This window comes from Babylonia areolata, chromosome 4 (genome assembly GCF_041734735.1).
Source record: "Babylonia areolata isolate BAREFJ2019XMU chromosome 4, ASM4173473v1, whole genome shotgun sequence".
NCBI classification, from domain to species: Eukaryota; Metazoa; Mollusca; class Gastropoda; order Neogastropoda; family Buccinidae; genus Babylonia; species Babylonia areolata.
In genome coordinates this window covers 48,427,585-48,449,727 of record NC_134879.1, presented here as the reverse complement: position 1 = coordinate 48,449,727, position 22,143 = coordinate 48,427,585, and the positions used below count along the sequence as shown (strand labels likewise).

The window sequence follows — 22,143 nt, the reverse complement described above, 5'->3', positions numbered from 1 at the left end:
AAAAGTGTATCACAAGTGAGTCTTGAACGCCTTGCCTCTCTTGTTTTTATTGTGTCTCTCCTCCCATACATTGCCGGCGACAATAATTATGTGCATGGCGACAATAAAAAAATTATGTGCCGCAACATGTGTAAACCTCGAGTTCGTGAACTAAATGCTTATTTCAATGAGTTCTGACCCGACTGTGTCTTTTAACTCTTTCCATACGAACGTCGAAAGAGACGACGTTAACAGCGTTTCACCCCAATTACCATCATCAAAATATTGCAAGAGGAAGGCTCTTATACTGAAGAGGTGAATGTTGACAAAGAATACCACAATTCTTACGACGGAAGCTAAAGGTTGGGTCATTCAGACACCCACTGGACATCCGAGGGGTCTGTGTAGAGGAGAAGAGAGGACTAGGACTGGCCGTACTGAGTGAGTTAAAGATCTGATGGCGTGAAGAGCTGATTTACTATCAACACAAAATAGAATCTGAAAAACAGTTTTGGGAAACGAGATTATACATTTTAACACCATCAGAATGTTGTGAGTTCAGCAGTGAAAAAGAACTTTCTAGAACTTTTCCATATGAAGTAACTGTTGAGACTCAAGTTTTGGAATAACGAAAGCAGCACTTGACCAATTATTCACAACCGCCACCAGAGTAAGCATTACCATTTGCTACCCTACAGATTATTGAATACTCACATATACCTACACGTGCGCGCATATACAGGAATCCACTCGCACATGATTTAATATATAATGGGTATCTACCAATTTCGCCATATAATACAGTATTTGAAGCGAGAAAAAAAGTGAGAGAGAGGGGGGTGGGGGAGAATCTGAGAGACAGAGAGAGAGAATCTGAGAGAGACACACACAGACGGAGAGAGACAGAGAAAGAGAGGGAGACCAAGAGAGAGAATCTCTGAGAGAGAGAGAGAGAGGGAGAGAGAGTCAGAGACAGAGAGAGAATCTGAGAGACACTGAGAGAGAGAGAATCTGACAGACAGAGAGAGAGAGACAGAGACAGAGAGAGAATCCGAGAGAGAGAGAGAGAGAGAGAGAGAGAGAGAGAGAGCGTTCCCCCGTTTATGCACTGAGTCATGATGACGAGGAGCGTCTAAGTCCGTGTAATACGGCCCGTGTAACTACAACTGCAATACAAGGCAGTAGCGAGCCCACACAATAGCGGGCCCCAAACACACGTCGCGCACTGCTGCTCAACTCTGAAGGCGGACGGTTGTAAGAAGAGAACACATAACACATTGATCATTCCACAACACATCTTTGATCAAGCAGAAAACATATCAGTCACACCTGTATAATTACATGTGTATGTACTTGTTTTTGGATCTTTTCGAGAGGGATTAACGAACCGGGGGAGTATCGACACGGGGGAGTATCGACACGGAGGAGTATCGACAGGGGGAGTATCGACAGGGGGAGTATCGACACGGGGGAGTATCGACACGGGGGAGTATCGACAGGGGGAGTATCGACACGGGGGAGTACCGACTCGGGGCAGTATCGACAGGGGGAGTATCGACAGGGGGAGTATCGACACGGGGGAGTATCGACACGGGGGAGTATCGGGCTGACCCCGTTCAAAAGTATGTTTTCTTCTTTCTTGCTGCCTTGTCTAAGGGTCGTTATAACGCTGAATGTACAATAAACGTACACACACACACACACACTCCCTCTCTCTCCGTGAATACTAATTTTGTGGGAAGTGTGTGTGTGTGTGTGTGTGTGCGTGTGCGTGTGTGTGTGTCTGTGTGTGTGTGTGGCGCGTATGCATATAGTGGTGTGCGGCTGCAGCGTAGGTTTATGATCTGAAGGCTTTTTGCTTTTAAAATCAGTACAACATGATGTGTGTGTTTGTGCATGTGAGTTTAATCGTGTCATACAGTCTATGGCGTGTTTCGGATTGGCATGACAATAAATACATCTAATGTGAACAGCTGCAAACCATCCATGTGCGTTTGATGTGTATATTTGTGTGTGTGTGTGTGTGTGTGTGTGTGTGTGTGTGTGTGTGTGTGTGTGCGTTTAACGTGTAAGCATGCGTGCATGTGCATTCTCTCTCTCTCTCTCTCTCTCTCTCTCTCTCTCTCACGAACTCACATTTGTACACCCTCTCTCGCACACACACACACTCTCTCTGTCTGTCTCTCTCTCTCACGGACACACATTTGTACACCCCCTCTCTCTCTCTCTCTCTCTCACACACACACACACAAACACTCTCTCTCTCTCTCTCTTTCCCAATGTCTACCTTACTGTTCATTCAAATGTTCACTGTGTAGATAGTTTCAAAAAATGTAACACACATTTTTTTGTTTGATTTAGTTTGTTTATTACATCAACGGAAGTATAAATATTTTACAAAAGCTGTTGAAGTAAGAGATATAATTATGTCGTAACTACTAGAGGCATTATCCTGTTATCGCTCCTTAGTCATATGGCGTCTAGGCTGCTGATGGTTTAAAATTGTTATCTTGTAATAGACCTACATATCCAATGATAGGAGAAAGGAAATGAAGTGTGTGTGTGTGTGTGTGTGTGTGTGTGTGTGTGTGTGTGTGTGTGTGTGTGTGCGTGCGAATGCGTGCATACGTGTACAAGTGAGCGAGAGAGAAAGTGTGTGTGTGTGTGTATGCGAGAGGGAGTGTGCAAATGTGCGTGAGAGAGAGAGAGAGAGAGAGAGAGAGAGAGAGAGAGAGAGAGAGAGAGAGAGGAGACAAGACAAACAATCTTTATTTCCAAGGATAATAGATAAGCACTTGTACGTTATTTTCCTTCCAGTCCCCGCCCTGAACTATATAATAGATAAGCACCTGTACGTTATTTTCCTTCCAGTCCCCGCCCTGAACTATATAATAGATAAGCACCTGTACGTTATTTTCCTTCCAGTCCCCGCCCTGAACTATATAATAGATAACTTCAAGCACTTGTACGTTATTTTTCTTCCAGTCCCCGCCCTGAACTATATAATAGATAACTTCAAGCACTTGTACGTTATTTTTCTTCCAGTCCCCGCCCTGAACTATATAATAGATAAGCACTTGTACGTTATTTTCCTTCCAGTCCCCGCCCTCAGTGAACTGTTTCTACACTGCCCAATACTAAATAATGTTGGGCAAAAGCATACTGGTTAGAACATAAATAAAGAAAATGCACACATTAATGAAAATGTAAAACCTTGTTTAACTGCGAGTAACCGTGGACGCGCAAGTACACTGATGGAGATACATATAACTATCGATAATGGAAGAACATTATGCCTACTATAGCAAAGGAAGTGTGTGAGCTAGAGAGAGATGAGGGAGCACATAAAGTCTCTCTCTCTTTGTGTGTGTGTGTGTGTGTGTGTGTGTGTGTGTGTGTGTGTGTGTGTGTGTGAGAGAGAGAGAGAGAGAGAGAGAGAGAGAGAATTACTATGTGTTGCAATGATGTTCATCTTCCAACTAACATTGAAACACACTGCGTCCCGCTCGACTTACATTGAATCACTCACGCTACTCCATTGCCTCACTTCACTGCATTCACTGCTTCTGAGATAGAATGGGGGTTCTAGGAGAAAGAGAGAGAGAGAGAGAGGCAGAGATAGAGACAGAGACAGAGAGACAGAGATAATAACAACAAACTGTGCTTGTATGTTTGTAATTAAAGCTCACGAAAATGATCAAAAACACCCGCAAATTCGTGGAATAAAGTGAAAGTATTCATGTGTGGTTAAAAGAAAGCACTTTCTTTTTCAACTGATTAACAGAATCATCGCATCATTAGGCCATGAAAAACATGCAAACAATATACCAATATCCGTTCTGTATTTTGTGTACAGTTAAAGCAGCAGTGGAACCCATGTTTCAAGCAAATGTCATCACATTCTCACATATTCTAAATCTTTAACATAAAACAAGAGAGGCAAGGCCTTCAAGACTCACTTGTGGCAAATTAAGTCCCCTAGCATTAATCACAGAGTAATTTCCCTTCTTTACTATCTGCACCAAAACGTTTGCAAAATAAATAAAACTTCCATGCTTAGCAAAAGAAGTTCCTGTTTGAACAAAAAATGATAATAATGACTGCTCTTGTTGTTGGGTCAGAATATCAGATCAAAGTGCCAAGTTTAGAGAATACAAAAAATATAAATATGACAGTAAATGCAGTTTGCATATAATTAGGCTTCATTTTTAATTTGTTTGTGCCCATCCCAGGGGTGCAATATTGTTTTAAACAAGATGACTGGAAAGAACTGAATTTTTCCTATTTTTATGCCTAATTTGGTGTCAACTGACAAAGTATTTGCAGAGAAAATGTCAATGCTAAAGTTTACCACGGACACACACACACACACACACACACACACACACACACAACCGAACACCGGGTTAAAACATATACTCACTTTGTTTACACAAGTGAGTCAACAAGATTCTCATCAGACTGAATAGAATAAATATGGATATATGTCAAGCCAAAAACATGGCACGTCAAGTAAATCAATGAATATGGAACGCTCTGACTACAAGACCTGTCCAAATACCTATCTCTGAGCTTATGCAGTACTGAAATAGAATTTAGGTAAACGTCAACCACAGCCGTATTTACGGAAAGTACGTACAAAGTAAGGAACTATAACATTAAATATACGCAAAAAAAAAAAAAAGTCACTGTGATAAACAGAACAGATATAACGAGACAGTCTATGTGTCTCTCTCAAATACAATTCTTCAAGCACTTGACAAAGCACATTGAGATATTTCTGCATTCCTTACCATTATGGCTGAAGACTGAAAGAAGTAATGGCAGAGAAAAATCTCTGACCAAAATACAATACTGAGAATACACTGAGGTAAAAAAAAAAAAAAAAAGAAGGAAAGTAAAAAGAAATTTGTAACACAGAGAGAGAGAGAGAGAGAGAGAGAGAGAGACAGAGAGAGAGAGAGACAAAGAGAGAGAGACAGAGAGAGAGACAGAGAGAGAGAGAGGTGAGGAAAAGATAGTGCAAACTGCTACATATCTTATTTCCGCTCTTGAGGTACATATAAGAAGTGATACATTCAACAAAAACTTGAAGAAATATAGACAGAATTTAGCCTTTGATGTCGACAATTGACTAATGAATTTAAAAGGATATAAAAATATTCTTCAGACTCCTATTTGTTTTGGCCTCATTTTCGCTTAAAACAGTCATTCGGTTTCTTTTGTTGTTGTTCTGTTGTTGTTGTTGTTGTTGTTGGTTTTTTTGTTGTGACAGTCAGTTAGAAAAGGTCTGTAAACCTGTGGACACCGTGATAAATCAGGAGTGCTGGTAGTGGGCTTTGATCATGTCAGCGGCTTTCTCGGCCACCATGATGACGGGGGCGTTCGTGTTGCCTGATGGGATAGCTGGCATGATGGAGGCATCCACCACCCGTAGTCCTTGTAGGCCTTTCACCCTGCAACACACAGCGTACATATCACACATGTAAACCTTTCACTCTGCAACACGCAGCGTACATATCACACATGTAAACCTTTCACCCTGCAACACACAGCGTACATATCACACATGTAAACCTTTCACCCTGCAACACACAGCGTACATATCACACATGTAAACCTTTCACCCTGCAACACACAGCGTACATATCACACATGTAAACCTTTCACTCTGCAACACGCAGCGTACATATCACACATGTAAACCTTTCATCCTGCAACACACAGCGTACATATCACACATGTAAAACTTTCACCCTGCAACGCACAGCGAACATATCACACATGTAAACCTTTCACCCTGCAACACACGGCTTTACATATCACATGTAAACCTTTCACCTAGCAACACACAGCGTACATATCACACATGTAAACCTTTCACCCTGCAACACGCGGGATACATATCATACATGTAAACATTTCACCATGCATCACACAGCGTACATATCACACATGTAAACCTTCACATTGCAACACACAGCCTACATATCACATGTAAACGTTTCACCCTGCAGCACACAGCGTACATATCACACATGTAAACCTTTCACCCTGCAGCACAAAGCACACATATGACACATGTAAGCCTTTCACCCTGATATACCCAACATACACTTCACGCTTAATGTAAACCTTTCACTCTGACACACACAGCTTACACATCAGACATGTAAACCTTTCACCCTTGAACACACAGTTCATTTCGATTTCAAAACGGCATCACTATGTGCACAGTGATCCACATACGCTAAACCACATATGCTTTACAGAAAAAAAGGCATTTGGCGTGTGTGTGACCGTCAAGTTGAAATGTACAGGAAAACTTAACAAGAGTGCTAGAGGTCTTAAACACACAGCATACATATGATAATGATACTTAGGGTTTTGTTCTGGTTGTGTTTTTTTTTTTTTTTTTTTTTTTTTAAAATGATAAAAACCATGCTTGCAACAGAAAACGATCAAAGGACTATGCAGACTGGCCATCCACACGCATGTGCACGAACAGCTAACAATTATAGATTAAGTTAGCCTTTCAAACGAAAATAGTCTTCCGAAACAAAGAAAAGCACGAAAACAGCGACAACTAATGGGCACTCACTCCACTAATGCCGAGCAGTCACTTCAATTTTGCTCCCTCCTCCCCTCCCCCCCCCTCCCTGAACAGCACATCACAAATGAGGTGATACTTTACTTCAGATCCCGTGGGTCCTGTGGGTGTGTTTTCAGAAATCACCATGTCTCATTAACTCTTTCCATACGAACGGCGAAAGAGACGACGTTAACAGCGTTTCACCCCAATTACCATCATCAAAATATTGCAAGCGGAAGGCTCTTATACTGAAGACGTGAATGTTGACAAAGAATACCACAATTCTGACGACGGAAGCTAAAGGTTGGGTCATTCAGACACCCACTGGACATCCGAGGGGTCTGTGTAGAGGAGAAGAGAGGACTGGCCGTACTGAGTGAGTTAAAACAAGTATCCAACACATGAAAGTGAGTTGTGGGAAAAATGAGAGTGAACTGTTCAGCGTTGGAGGAGGTATGTGCTGCCTGGAGTGCCAGCTAGTTTTTACTGTTCCCCAATGGTGAAAATGATGTGTGTTTGTTTTTTTCTAATCCTAGATTTGGATCCAGAAAAGGATTGCCATCAAACTATTTCTTGTTTTATTCCTGTCCCTATGGCCTGTCAATCCACAAAGTTTCATGACAATCCATTCATGGTTTCTCGAAATATCACACTGTCAATTTTTGCCTAATAATAAAGAACCTATTCAAAATTCCCTGGCAAATGAATGTCACAAAATCAAATAAACGGAGACCGTACTTTTAGCAGGTTCTCAAGATACATTGCATCACGTAGCATGTAAGGCCAGTACCTGAGCCGAGGGTCCACAACAGTAGTATTGTCCGTGACAGCTCCCATCTTGCACGTGCCACACGGGTGGTAGATCGTCAGCACGTTACGTCTGACCATACAGGCCCAGTAGTCATCCGAATCAAACGTGTGCTGTGCACAGAACTGGGAGGGTGGGTCTGTGGCCTCGGCCCCCACTGACTGCATGGTGGGGGTCGCTACCAGCTTCTGACACACGCGGATACCTGCACGTGGGGGGTTAACATGATTAAGACACTGCTCCCAGCTTCTGGAATTATGTGCGTGCAAAGAAGAAGGTGGCAAAAACGTTACCATCCTCTGATACACCATGACACCAGCTCTGGTGTATCAAAAATGCTCGTGTTCGGAATCATACAGATGTTCATGTTATGAAGTGGAAATCAATATTGTTATTAACCCTCTGCCCATCCCTTCATGAACACATATATGCAGCTCCAGTCAATATGGTCAATATGATACGCACAGTGGTTGGTAGTAAATCTTAATTCTTTACGTATGTGTAACCTTTGAATGATTTTGTGCCTCAGCACTTAAATTCACAACTGAAGAAACAACGTCAGTCAATGATTATTAATATGTGAAATTTTGTTTTCACAGTAACGATAGCTGACAGTACTTTCATAGGTAAAGATTATGCTTTTAGTGAAAATAAGAATGCTCTAAAATTGCAATCACAACAAACACTGTGAAGCGATTAACCATCTAACACTTGGTTTGACAACCGATATTTATTCAAACATGCACCATATTAGCTAGAAAAATAAAACTTGGTTGTGATTCACTTGTTATAACTTAAAATGCTCTCTTCTGTTTCAGAACTAATCTGTGTAAATTGTATCTTTTTTTCTGGTAAAGATAAAATGTGCATCTGCATTTTCTGTTCTATTACAACCACAAGCTACAACATGCTTTTCTTTACTGCAGGCATTACGCTTCTTTCCAGGTTGAAACAAATCCAGATTACTCTCTCTCTCTCTCTCTCTCATATACCGTTCCTTTTCAACTACTATGTGTACATGCAAACCTCTAACAAGCTGGGCCAGGTCTTCTGGATTCTCCAGGTAGCGAGGGTCGATAGATGGATGTTCAAAGGGATCTGCACTGCGCAGACGCAAAGTTCCTCTACTCTTGGGCCTCAACAAAGCTGCCAGACAAGCGAAACCGTATTTGAACGTGTCCCTTCGTTTAGCTTGCTCGAGAGTCTGAAAAAAAGAAGGGGAACAATAACTGAATAATGGACTGCCTTTTAGCGTGAAGATTTCGGCATCATTCGATAGTTAAGAATCAGGGCTATCTTGAGCTAGAGTGGTCTACCTCGATCTTGAAAATTTGAAGATTTATTTGACTAGAAAATATAAGAGTGGTAGACTTAAAGTTCGAACGCCAAGACCTTTTTTATTTATTTATTTATTTATTTTACTTGATACAGCATTCTCATGAAGAACACAGCTGGTGATCTCAAACATGTTGAAATCCGAGATAAAGAACAGTCAAAATCTTCAAATTTCATTGTTGACAACCTGTTCTAGGTACGCATTGATTATTGTACTAATGAGCAATGAGATGGACAGCTGAGCTTATCCGGTCAAGCTCTTTTAATGCTAAATCTTTCATTCGTAAGTTCAAAACCGGTATTGCTTTTTTTCCGAAGATTGCAATTTCATTTTTAGGTTAACAAGAACGACGCCAAGGTCATTCGGCTGAGGTTATAATAACAAAATCATTATATATATATATATATTATATAAAATAAGAAAAAAACCCACAAAAGCCCTTGCACTCACCTGCTTCGTGTATCCGAAGGTTTGCAAGTGTCGAGTGTTCCACACTCTGCCTTGAAGCATGAGCTGCAGGTCAGGCCAATCCCGCTGTCGGCTCTCTTCGTCAGTGCACGTGAACACCTGAGCTTCCAAAGAGGTGGGGGACGACCTGTGACCTGGACAAACGGCTACGACGTCCACTTACACACTTCGACATGACAGACAGCACTGACAGCTCTAGAAATGGGAACAGCATGAAGTGGTCAATGGAAATAAAAGAAACATTCTTCTTCTTCTGCTTCTTCTTCTGCGTTCGTGGGCTGCAACTCCCACGTTCACTCGTATGCACGCGAGTGGGCTTTTACGTGTATGACCGTTTTTACCCCGCCATGGTGGCAGCCATACTCCGTTTTCGGGGGTGTGCATGCTGGGTATGTTCTTGTTTCCATAACCCACCGAACGCTGACATGGATTACAGGATCTTTAACGTGCGTATTTGATCTACTGCTTGCATATACACACGAAGGGGGTTCAGGCACTAGCAGGTCTGCACATATGTTGACCTGGGAGATCGGAAAAATCTCCACCCTTCAACCCACCAGGCGCCGTCACCGTGATTCGAACCCGGGACCCTCAGATTGACAGTCCAACGCTTTAACCACTCGGCTATTTGCGCCCGTCGAAACATTCATATACAGAAGTTGTTCGCCTTTGTCTGTTGTAAGGTGTATATACACTGCACCTGTCCATTTGTGATGCTTCACGTCTCCCTGAGAGTTTTATAAAAATGGTTATAAACACTAAAATGGACGCGAACAACCAGGTATTACGTAAAGACAATTGCATTTTGTCAATTCCCAATCCTCGCTTTTTGAAGAGATGAGAGAGAGAGACGCTTTGACACTTTAGTGTCACTGGCCATGGGGTCCTTATGACATGAGTTAACTCTCTCCATACGAACGGCGAAAGAGACGACGTGAACAGCGTTTCACCCCAATTACCATCATCAAAATATTGCAAGCGGAAGGCTCTTATACTGAAGAGGTGAATGTTGACAAAGAATACCACAATTCTGACGACGGAAGTTAAAGGTGGGGTCATTCAGACACCCACTGGACATCCGAGGGGTCTGTGTAGAGAAGAGAGGACTGGCCGTACTGAGTGAGTTAATGCATCAACATATTTTCATTTCATAATAAACCATCATAGTAAACGAAGTAGACGGTGAAAGCAAATAATGAAACAAAACAAAGTTCTTTCTTTGAAGAAAAATGACAGTAACCAACAGGCCACCCAACACAAAACTTCTTTGAATGGTTCATCTATCAATGCACCATGCAAACATATTCCAACACTGGCTACAGAAGAAAATTGTCCTAACCTATCTGACCATGCAGTTGTGCTGTGTGTGTGTGTGTGTGTGTGTGTGTGTGTGTGTGTGTGTGACAGAGAGAGAGAAAAGAGGAGGACGGAGGAAGAAGATGACCAGAGATCACAAGACCCTGCAACACCTCGACCAGCACACCACCAGTTCCTTTCTTTCAACGTATCATTGGTACCATCATCCATACCCCCCCCCCTCCTCTCGCCACGACACTGAGCAATACTACAAAAGATACAACAGTCAGAAACCTGTCTTGAAAAGTGCGTGCTGAAGCCAGGTCCAGAAGGAGTTCAGCTGTTCAGGTGTGGCAGAGACAGGTTCCCTCACCCCCACCTGGTAGAGAAACATCAGGTGATCCTGCAGGTTCTCCCCCACAGGTAGGTCAGCCACCACAGGAATCTGGGGACACATCATGGAAAGATATGGATACTTATATAGCGCCTAACCTCGGTCGGAGACCAAGCTCTAAGCGCTTTACACACACGGAGTCAATTACACAAAAGGCTGCCTACCTGGGTAGAGCCGACTGACGGCTGCCATTGGGCGCTCATCATTCGTTTCCTGTGTCATTCAATCAGATTTCAGGCACGCACACCTACACACTGAGACAAACATGTAACATTTAACATTTTACGTGCATGACCGTATGTTTATTTACCCCGCCATGTAGACAGCCATACTCCGTTTTCGGGGGTGTGAATGCTGGGTATGTTCTTGCTTCCATAACCCACCGAACGCTGACATGGATTACAGGATCTTTAACGTGCGTATTTGATCTTCTGCGTGTGTATACACACGAAGGGGGTTCAGGCACTGGCAGTTCTGCACATATATTTACCTGGGAGATCGGAAAAATCTCCACCCTTTACCCACCTGGCGCCACCGAGATTCGAACCCGGGACCCTCAGATTGAAAGTCCAACGCTTTAACCACTCGGCTATTGTGCCCGGAAAGGAAGCGTCCATGGTGTGAACACCACCAACAGGCGCAATCTTTAATTGTATTGTAGGACAGATGGAAGACATCACCACTAGTCTTTCCGATGAGATGATAAACCGAGGTGCGTTTGTATAGCACGCATGCATTTAGCGCAAGTAAAAGAACCCATGAGAACAAGAAAAGGGTGGTCCCAGGCAAACTTCTGTAGAGAAGTCCACTTTGATAGTTAAAGAAAAAGCCTCGCAGACCCAAAAAAAAGAAAAACAGAATACAATACAATAGGATACGATACAACGTGACGTGACGCAATGCCTTACAATGCAGTAAAACACAGAAGAATACAATACAGTGCAATACAACACAATACAATACTGTTATTGGAAAGTCACTTCAGCATGCTTCTTCTAAAGTGATGACAGAGCCTCCTCACCATGGTGGCATCCTGGGCATATTATGTTAGTTTCAGTCACTGGGATCCATCTCCTGGACTCGATCTTTTTTCCCTTTCCTGTTCGTGGGCTGCATCTCCCACGCACATTCGTATCCACGAGTTGGCCTTTACGTTTACGGACGTTTTTACCCTGCAATGTAGGCAGCCATACTCCGTTTTCGGAGATGTGCATGCTAGGTATGTTCGTGTTTCTATTACCCATCAAACACTGACATGGATTATGGGATCTTTAACGTACGTATTTGGTGATTTTTGGCGTGTGTAAACGCAGAAAGGGGTTCAAGTACTGCAGATCTGCACATCCGATGACCTGGGTGATCGGAAAGAATTATTAGAAGCAGCCAGGATTCGTACTCAGGAATTCAGGACTAAAATTCCAGTGCTCTGACTACTCGACCGTCAGGACAGTCTAGCCTTGGTGACCTGAACCAGGGGAGAGCGTAACAATAACGTCTGGTATTTCCTTCGCTGCCATTCATTTATGAGATAGGTGGAGACCACTCTACTGCAGCTATTGAAAGATTAGCTTAATATCCCCTTCTGTTTCACTTCTGCCCACAAGATTTTGCAAGATCATTAATCTATCTATCTATCTATCTATCTACCTGTCTGTCTATCTATCTATATAAACAGATGTGTGTGTGTGTGTGTGTGTGTGTGTGTGTGTGTGTGTGTGCAAAGCAAACAAAACGTCACACAGTTTATTCTCACCTTAATTTTATCCAGGACTTTCTTGGGTCCCACCCCTGACAGCTGCAGAATGTGTGGTGACCCCACAGCACCTGCCGATACAATCACCTCCCTCCGCGCACGCACCATCTCCTTTCGTCCTTGACGCACGAAGTTCACTCCCACTGCTCGCTTGCCTTCAAACACAACCTGGACAACCAGGGGAAAGTTCTGTCAGAATGAAAATGAAATAACCTCTCGATGAGGAGTCATGCTGGTGTACTGTAGGCCTACCTTACAAATATACAGCCTGTTCCAAGAGAAATGTGGAAAATTTTTTTAGAAAACATAGTGAAAGAAAAGCTTTAATTCTTTAAGGCCAGACACGGTAGTGAAATTTTGACCAAATCATGATTTTTTATGATTTTCGTTTTTTCGCATAATTTGCTTCTTCAACATCTAATCTTTATAGTCATTTTCATATTTTGTACTAAATCGGTCGCAAAAGGTGTTATATTTGCAAATGAAAGTTGCTTCCTGATGTTGATTTTGTCTGAATTTTTCAAACATCGTCCAAAAGTGTTGATTTTACACCTTAGCAACGTATACTTTCATTTCCCGAAGCCTATCATATCGCATATCAACAGAAACAGCGTCATCTTGTGAATGCACAGACCCGGTTCTTTTAGTTGTTGAAACGGACTATAAAACACTGCGAGCGATTTTCCACACACACTGTATCGCGCGAACTTTCCCGAGTTTTCCCAAATAAGGGCATAGAGTACTATGACTGTGCAGTTTCATTGATGAGACTGACACCAGTGGAAATTTCAGCCAATCAGATTTCATTCCGCTGGGCTCAGCCAGCCTTCGGGCACGCTCGGCTCCCTCCGTCGAGAAGCCAAAATGGCCGTCCAATAACAACAACATGCTGACATGAAAGTGTTTTTTCTCGTCAATTGTTGATTATTTTGCCAGCTAAGACATCTCCTGGATTCATCATGCCTCGGCATAAGCAAGGAAAGAGACGACTGCACTTGATAGCTGCTGCAAAAGCAAATTGAGCCAAATGTGATGCGGCAGCGACTGAAAGCGTGGCTTCGAAGAAACCTTCGACATCAGACTCTGATAAAAGTGCGTCGAGAAGAAAGATCGAAATCATGAACCCTGTCGCATATAATGGTGAGGTGGAAGACCAGAACTGGACTTTGCTACACGTTTTCCAGCTGACCAGACTGATGAGTGACCTGAGTTGCCCAGAATGCGGAGAAACGGGACTGTCAGTCAGTGTCCGAGAGAGGGAGAAAGCTGGTTTTGCGGCAAAGCTTGCCATGTGCTGCGATGGTTGTGGTTATGAAAAGTGCGAATTCTCATCCCCACGAACTGGATTCAATGACAAAAAGAATACAGGTTTTGAAGTAAACAACAGGATGACCATGCTGAGCCGTGAACTGGGAGGCAGCTACACTGCTCTTCAAACCTTCAGCACTGTCATGGGAATACCACAGGCATGCATTTGAAAACTTTCCAGGCCCATGACAAGAAAGTAACAGGTATGTTTGTGAGGTTTTTTTGATGGTTAAAAAAATCTTTATCTTTAACTGTGCAGTACAAATACACACAAGTGTGCACACATCCCTGCACTGATAACCACTAGTGAAACATTACACTGTCAACCACTGAATCAGTCACTCAGGCAAAGTTTTGCTTGTTCAGTCTTGACTATGATCCATGTGTGTGTGTGTGTGTGTGTGTGTGTGTGTGTGTGTGTGTGTGTGTTTGTTTGTGTGTGTGTGTGTGTGGTGTGTGTGTGTGTGTGTGTGTGTGTGTGTGTGTGTGTGTGTTCATGAATGGGTGAATGCATATATATCAGTTATGTGTGTAAATTATGCACAGTGTGTGTGTGTGTGTGTGTGTGTGTGTGTGTGTGTGTGTTTCATTGCAATAATATTATATATTTATGTATGTGTATATGTGTATGTGTGTGTGTGATATTTAGACTCATCACCTGAGGAAGGAAAGTAAACTATGTAAATGATATAGTTGTGAGCACAGCACAAATATCTCACAAACATTATGCATTTTTCAGCTGCTGAAATTGAATCAGGGTCAACACTCTTAGAACGCACAGCAGCTACAATCCAGCAGGCGTATGCAGAGACCGATGAAGACCTGCAGGGGGCACTGGATAAAGGTGAAAATCCAGTCATCAATATCAGTGTTTCATATGATGGAACATGGCAAAAGAGAGGATTCACATCATTGTATGGTACGCCACCCTACGACGTCTTAACAACCGAGAGGAGGAGGCCAGGGATCCAGATGCCTACCAAGCAGGAGGACACTAGCTTGTAAGTACCCCCTTCCACTGTGCTCTCCAAAACTGCTCTCATATCAGGAGTATGGGAAAGCCAGACCACTGGAATGTGTCTGCCAATCTGTGTAAACCATTTCACGTTCTTTGTGAATTTGTCATCATGTGAGCTGTGAACTGGATTATTATTGGCCACAAAACACTTCAATTTCAACTTCTTCTCTTACCTGGTGGTTGCTGTGCTGTGGATTGACATGCTGGGTGAGTAAGTTGTACTCTTTTACCACTTGTGCTAAACAACACTCAGCCAGTAAGTTTCTGTTCTTCTTTCTCCGTTTTCTGGGTTTTCTGTTTTTCGCACTCTACGCACATTTCAAATGGCTAACACTTTCACAAAAATAAACACAGAGCCTTAAAATTTGGCATGGTGCTTCTTTAAAGTATGGTGCTTAAAAGTACGCATTGCTTTTTTGAAACAAAATGTATAGTTATGTTTTATTTGAATTTTATTTAGAACAATCGGTGCAATATAACTGCGTTGACAAAAAAAAATTCTCAAAAATATAAATTTGTCATTACATCAAAAAGCTATCCGTACTTTTATAGATATTAACATTCCTAAATTAGATCAGAAAACAGATTTTGGCTAAGTGCAATTGAAAAAAAGCCTTAGGCTTTTAAAAATTTTTGTTTGGCAGCCATCTTGGACTGTTTCCATGGCAACCGGAGGTCCAAACACCAAAAAAAGAATAGTTTTGAACTTCCCAGTAAATATACTTTCAAAGTGTAATACATTTTAAATTAAGGCAACAAACACCTCTGATATGAAATTTACTGTAGTGTCTGGCCTTAAGACACTGGAAGAAAAAACCCTAGTGAAAATAAATTTTAGATTCTTGTTGTATAATGTTGTGTTGCATTGTATTGTATTGTCTTGGTCAGTTTTTGGTTTTGATCATTTGGTTGTGCTCCACTGTGCAGTGTCATACCACTGATATATTTTTTTTCCTTAAAAATTTCTTTTTTCTGCATGTACATTTCTCCGTGGGTTAACAGATTTTGTTTCCAGACTTTCCCCTTGTTTCTGTCTGTTTTTTCTAATGTGCGTTTCATATAAACTGAACGTGGAATTTTGGTGATTGCCTCATTTGAAAGACTACACCATAATCAGTACTTTCATTTTAATGGGTTGGTGAGAAAGAGCCATTTTTTCAGTCTGAACTGGAGTTCAAGTGCCTATTATGCCTCAAATTCATAAGTATTTTTTTTTATCAATTGTGCAATTGTAATTATAGATCTTACTACTCTCTCTCTCTCTCTCTCTATCTATATATCTATCTACCTATCCATCCGTTACCATCCACTCTTTGGTTTAGAGAGAGTGGTTTTACAGCTGTGACAATGACATGAATAATGATAATGAAAAATCAACCGCACCCTTCCCTGCTCCATCCCCTGATCTCTTCCTCGCATACCTTGGTCACTTGCGCGTCAGTCACCACGTGCAGATTTTCGCGGTGCAAGGCGGGATAGATAAAAGCACGTGACGTACTGTACCGAAGTCCGTCTGCTGCTGTGGCCTGCGTTCGTACCACTCCTAAAATCACAAGACATGCGCACGTTTTAGAACTTAGATTGTATTATCTCACCGATTTTATGAACCCACTTACACTACATTTAGAAGTTAGAGGCAGACAAACAGGCAGAGAAATTCACGGACTCTGTCAACCAGCCAGGCAATGATGCAAACTGACAAATCAACAGACAGATAGGCCAACCAACCTTCCACAGTTTCTCCGTTCGGGTCGACTTCCTTCAGCCCCATCTCATTTCCAGCCTTAATCCACAAATCCGTCAGTCCTATCGTCTTGTGTACAGCCACCTTTAGAGGTCCGCCTTTTCCGTGGTAGCCTGTAATGGAACACAAAATGTATGGAAGAATGATTGAGTGAATGAACGAGCAAACAAATAAACAAACGAATGAATGAATGAATGAATGAATGGTGGCAATAAATAAGGACAGTCCGTACCTCTTACTCGGATAACTTGAATATTCACCTGTACAGGTCATAATGTCATTATTTTACGTCTTTTGATAAGTTCCAAATTATCATCCTGCGTATATCTTTTCACCACAGAAGGCAAAGAAGTTCAGTTGTGTTTGAAATATTTATTGTTCCATTCTTCGCAAAGGAGAAATTGAGCAGCCTAAGAGAACCTTGCCTCGCAAATCTGAAGCCCAATATAATTCTCTATGAGGCCGGAAAGATGATCTTTCGAGTCCACAGAAGTTGCAGAACAACTGTTCGGGTTCTCTCCTCTCCAGGTAGTAAACAGAAATAACGAAACCAATGACGAGGATGTGAATTTCATTTCCACTTGTCAGACAGATGTAACAATTTCTGGTAAAAATCTCTAAATATTTCTACGACTCTTTAAGAAAGGGCAAGGTAAATACGATGACATAATTTCGATCAATTGAAGAAAGCGGAATGTGTCCGTTAGTTTACTGAGATACTTTAAAACATGACCAAAAATGAACGCAACACAAAAATAGATGTGCACATTTTTGTTAACAAATAATTTATTTTCTTTTGGACCTGAAAGTTCAGTTAAGATCGTTTCAGAAATGAAATGTTGAACAATCAATGTCTCGATGAATGATACCTGATTTGACGAAGTCGTCGTTGTAGTTGTCCTCAGACTTGATGAAGTAGGGCAGCACCTCTTTGTAACTCCACCCCTCACTGCCTTGTTCTGCCCACGTGTCGTAGTCATGGCGACTGCCTCGGACGTACAGCATGGTGTTCAGGTTGGAGCTCCCTCCCAGGACACGTCCCCTGGGCCAGAAGCTTCTCTGGAAGACGGCACAGTACACGTTTCAAGTTATGATAATTAGTTTTAGCGGTGGGCACGACTCAGTGATTCAAAGAATCCCATGTTAGACCACCGGCCTGTAAATATTTGAGGTGCACATGGACGCACATGATCGCAAAAAAAAGGGAATGAGTAAATGAATGACATACGACTACTACTACTACTACTTATTATTATTATTATTATTATTATATGCATATAGCGCTGGATCTTGTGCAGAGACAAATCAAAGCGCTTTTGCACCAGTCATTGAAACGCATGCGTAACTCTAAAACTGGAAAGAAAAAAAAAGAAAAAAAGTGTTAACACAAAACATTTGTCGGAATGAAAATGAGGGTCATTCGTCCAAAATTAAAATCCTTCTTCGATGAGTTCTTCTCTTCTTTTGAATGCATAGAATAATTATGTACATCGCAACATCTCTGGTTATGCTCACATCTTCATTTTAAAACAATTGTGTCAATTCTACAAGGCGATCTCTAGTAGACTGCCCATGTTTAGAATATATTTCTCTCTTAAATGTCTGTAGGCATCGCAATGTAGCAGAAAATGAAATTCATGTCTGATTGATTACAGAAAGGACATGTATTTACGTTATCGCTATATCGTTTTCACATCATTTATACCAAGTCTAAATTTACCAAAAAATTGTTTGATGTTAACTGTGTCAAGTAAAATTCTGGCAGTAACAGAGATTTAGATGAGTGACTGTTTCGAAACGATCACTGGAATTTGATTTACTGGACCAGTCCTCTTAAAAAATCGTAAAAAAGCCTGTACATTTGCGACTCCGCCCAAGAGAGGGAGAGAGAGACTGAGATAGGCAGAGACAGAACTCAGAACTCAAAACGCTTTTTATTCAAGGATTAAGATTTTAGGCATGGCCCATTCTTCCAATCTGTCCTTGCTAATCTACATCAGTTACAATGACACACGCACACACACACACACACACACACACACACACACACACACACACACACAGATTGACAGATGGATAAGAGAGAGAGAGAGAGCGGAGGGCGGGGGGCGGGAGACTGAGAAATATGTCATCATTATCGACAACCGGATGACTAAAGCCACATTGTTGTTATCAGAGAGAGTCAGAGACAGAGACAGAGGCAGAGAGACAGACAGAGACAAAGACACAGGGACGGAGACACAGACATAGAGATAAAGACTGAGATATAGAGACAGAAAGAGCCAATCAGAGAGAGAGATAGAGAGAGACAGACAGACAGACAGAGACAGACAGAGAGAGAGAGAGAGAGAGACAGAGACAGAGGACAGAGAGATCAAGCCTAATCTTGGATGAAGGGGGCGGAAGAGGAAGCCAGCACAACAAAAGTAATGATATTCACCCTCTCTTCAAACCCCTCCAGTCCAAACTGCTGTGGTTCTGTGAAGTACTCCCAGTCGACCTCAGTGTGAGGATGCAGCTCGGAAAATCCCGGTATGGAGATAGTCGGGTGTTTCCGGTCGTCTGGCCCCGCCTCCAACAGCAAAACGGTCACGTGCTTGTCTTCAGAGAGACGACCGGCCACCACACAGCCTGCAGATCCCGCTCCGACTGGGAATAAATCCGCCGTTTGTTCAATGTTTAGATATATATAATTATTGTCTCGCCACTGAACAGTGTGTGTGTGTGTGTGTGTGTGTGTGTGTGTGTGTGTGTGTGTGTGTGTGCTGGAGTAATTGTGTCTGCTATTTTTGTCCTTGTACGTTTTAGTTTTGTAATGATTCCCACACACAAGAACACACACACACACACACACACACACACACACATTCTCTCTCTCTCTCTCTCTTACGCGTGCACACACACACGCTCAAATATACATGCACACACACATTCACAACTACACACACACACATACACACTCTCTCTCTCTCTCTCTCTCTCACATACACACACACACACGCTCAAATATACATGCACACACACATTCACACACACACACACACACACACACACACACACACACACACATCATAGTGATAATGACAAGAAGGACAAAAGCGGATGTGAGAAACAAAGATGACTAAAAGGCAGCCAAGCAGTCAAATAAAAACAGAACTACCTACATCCGATAGAAAACAACAACAACAACAACAACAACAACCCAGCATTCATTTCCTTATCTTGCCCCTTTGCCTGCCAGCGACTCACCAATGACGTAATCATAAGAGCCGTTCACTTTGCTGGTCAGCGGGATGAAGGGTTGTTCCTGAGAGAGATGATGATACAGCCACACCGACACCACGGCCGTCACCACGGGCAACGCAGCTCGCAGCATCCTCCCTGGGTTTGTCTGGTGTCTGTCTCAGTCTGCACCCCCCCCCCCCCCCCAAAAAAAAAAAACAACAACAACAAACCAATAACAACAAAAAACAAAACAAACTACAACAACAAAAATAACAAAAACGCATGCACACTCACACAAGCGATCGCGCGTGTACATATGCATGCGTGCACACAGGCAAGCACACTCTCCTGTCCATCCAATCCATGGGAGAATAAAATAATGAAAAGAAGTCCTCTCTGTGTGTGTGTGTGTGTGTGTGTGTGTGTGTGTGTGTGAGAGAGAGAGAGAGAGAGAGAGAGAGAGAGAGAGAGAGAGAGAGACAAATGTACATATTCTTAATGTTATTTTTCTGTCTTATATTGTCACGCGTGCTAAAGCGGACGTGCACCCTCCCAACAATATCCCACTACAGACGCCACAACACAACCAGCCCATACAGAAATACTTTTTGTGTTGCATTGATGTATATATCTATAAATGTATGCATGTGACTGTTTCATTCAATCCTCTTTCAAATGCTTCCTATGTGTATTTGCACACAGCTGTTTTGATTATGTTCTAAAATAGATTAAATAAGCATATGAATAATACAGATAAAATAAGTAAATAGATAAACCGAACCCCCGTGTAAGCAGAAATTAACAAGAAAAACACTGCAACCACTATAGGTCTTCGGTGACACACATATATATATACACCTGTGTGTAAGACGATCGATAGCACTGGCCAGTATTGCCCTTGAAATAACCGAGTGCCAAAGTCTTCCCCACAGGACAAGGCGAAGGGAGATAAAATTAATATGAAACAACAAGAACGATAACTGATGCTTTTTGACTGAAACAACTTCTGCTGAAGTTCTGCACCTTGACTTATGTGTTCTTTGTCTGTGGCAATTACGAACCATGTGTGTGTGTGTGTGTGTGTGTGTGTGTGTGTGTGTGTGTGTGTGTGTGTGTGTGTCAGCGCGCGCCCGCGTGCGTGTAAATTTACCCCGTGTGATGAGTGAGTGAGTGAGAGAGAGCGAGTGTATGTTTGCCGAGTGAAGTATGAGTGGGCCTGCGGTGAGTGTTGGTGTTTTTGTGTGTGTGCGTGTGTATGTGTGTGTGTGGGCGGGGTGGGGGTGGGTGCGTGCGTGCGTGTGTGTGTGTGTGTGTGTGTGTGTGTGTGTGTGTGTGTGTAATCGTGTGCAACTTCAATGAACGAGGCCGATTTGACTGATTTCATCTATATCCAGCATTTGTCTTCTGACTACCTTTTTGTGTTACTCTGTTAACCGATTTACTTTATCCAGTTTATTCACCTATTTATTTCATTTCTTTTAATTCTAGTTCATTTCAATGGTACGTAATTTTACGTGTGGGTTTGGTTGTTTTTTTTTCCCTTTCATCCCTGCAGCAATTGATGGACTGTCAAGAACTGACCAGAACGTTGGGTCTGTGCGTGGGTCAGGCCAGAGAGGAGGGTGGTAGAATGGTCAAGACACTTACCTGCCAATACAGTGTCCGTGAGGGCCAGGGTTCGATTCTCGCTGCCGCCCTTTCTCCCAAGTTTGACTGGAAAATAATCAAACTGAACATTAGGATGAGACGATAAACCTTATCTCGTGTGCAACACGCTCTTGTCCTCTCGCAAAATTCTGTTTGAAAAAAAAACGACAACTAGAAACCGCTCTGATAAGTACGCAAGTGTGTACATGCATGCAACCAAGGTCTGAATAGTGCGTTGGGTTATGCTGCTGTCAGGCATCTGCCTAGCAGATGTTTAACGTATATGGATTTGTACGAACGGAGTGACGCCTCCTTGAGAAATTGAAACCGACTTTGTGTTTCTGTAATTAATGTGGTGTGGGCTGTGTGGTCCCTACACTTCTTTGCCTCTGTAAAAGTGAAACTGGTTTTTGAAACGGATTTGCTATCAGAGCAACATTGCTCTTGTTTCTTTTCTTTCTGTTTTTTTGTAACTCAAATCAAATCAAAAGCCTTTATTGTCTGTACCAGATACAGTTTAAAAAGTGCCTTTCTTCTTCTTCGGATTAATTCACATGCATTGTCGATCAAAACAA

The 22,143-nt window shown here is 42.3% G+C and overlaps 1 protein-coding gene across 3 annotated transcripts in view; it reads right to left on the bottom strand.

The window, feature by feature from the left end:
* LOC143281255 (alcohol dehydrogenase [acceptor]-like) overlaps positions 1-22,143 on the bottom strand; it is a 22,464-nt gene continuing 321 nt past the window's right edge. Inside the window, exons 2-14 of one of the 3 annotated variants that reach the window (XR_013055110.1) lie at positions 21,569-21,634; positions 19,946-20,104; positions 19,137-19,345; positions 17,566-17,755; positions 16,681-16,809; positions 16,374-16,495; positions 12,627-12,794; positions 10,774-10,924; positions 9,166-9,317; positions 8,406-8,583; positions 7,362-7,584; positions 2,883-5,435; positions 1-2,828 (exon numbers count right to left, since the gene is read on the bottom strand). Coding sequence is in view for 2 of the 3 variants with exons in the window: in XM_076586367.1 (XP_076442482.1) it covers positions 5,297-5,435; positions 7,362-7,584; positions 8,406-8,583; positions 9,166-9,317; positions 10,774-10,924; positions 12,627-12,794; positions 16,374-16,495; positions 16,681-16,809; positions 17,566-17,755; positions 19,137-19,345; positions 19,946-20,072 (1,788 nt within the window). In the remaining variant the exon portion in view is untranslated. Of the gene's footprint in view, positions 5,436-7,361; positions 7,585-8,405; positions 8,584-9,165; positions 9,318-10,773; positions 10,925-12,626; positions 12,795-16,373; positions 16,496-16,680; positions 16,810-17,565; positions 17,756-19,136; positions 19,346-19,945; positions 20,105-21,568; positions 21,635-22,143 lie in introns of all 3 variants that reach the window. The other 2 variants (XM_076586367.1, XM_076586368.1) reach the window with 2 other exon arrangements.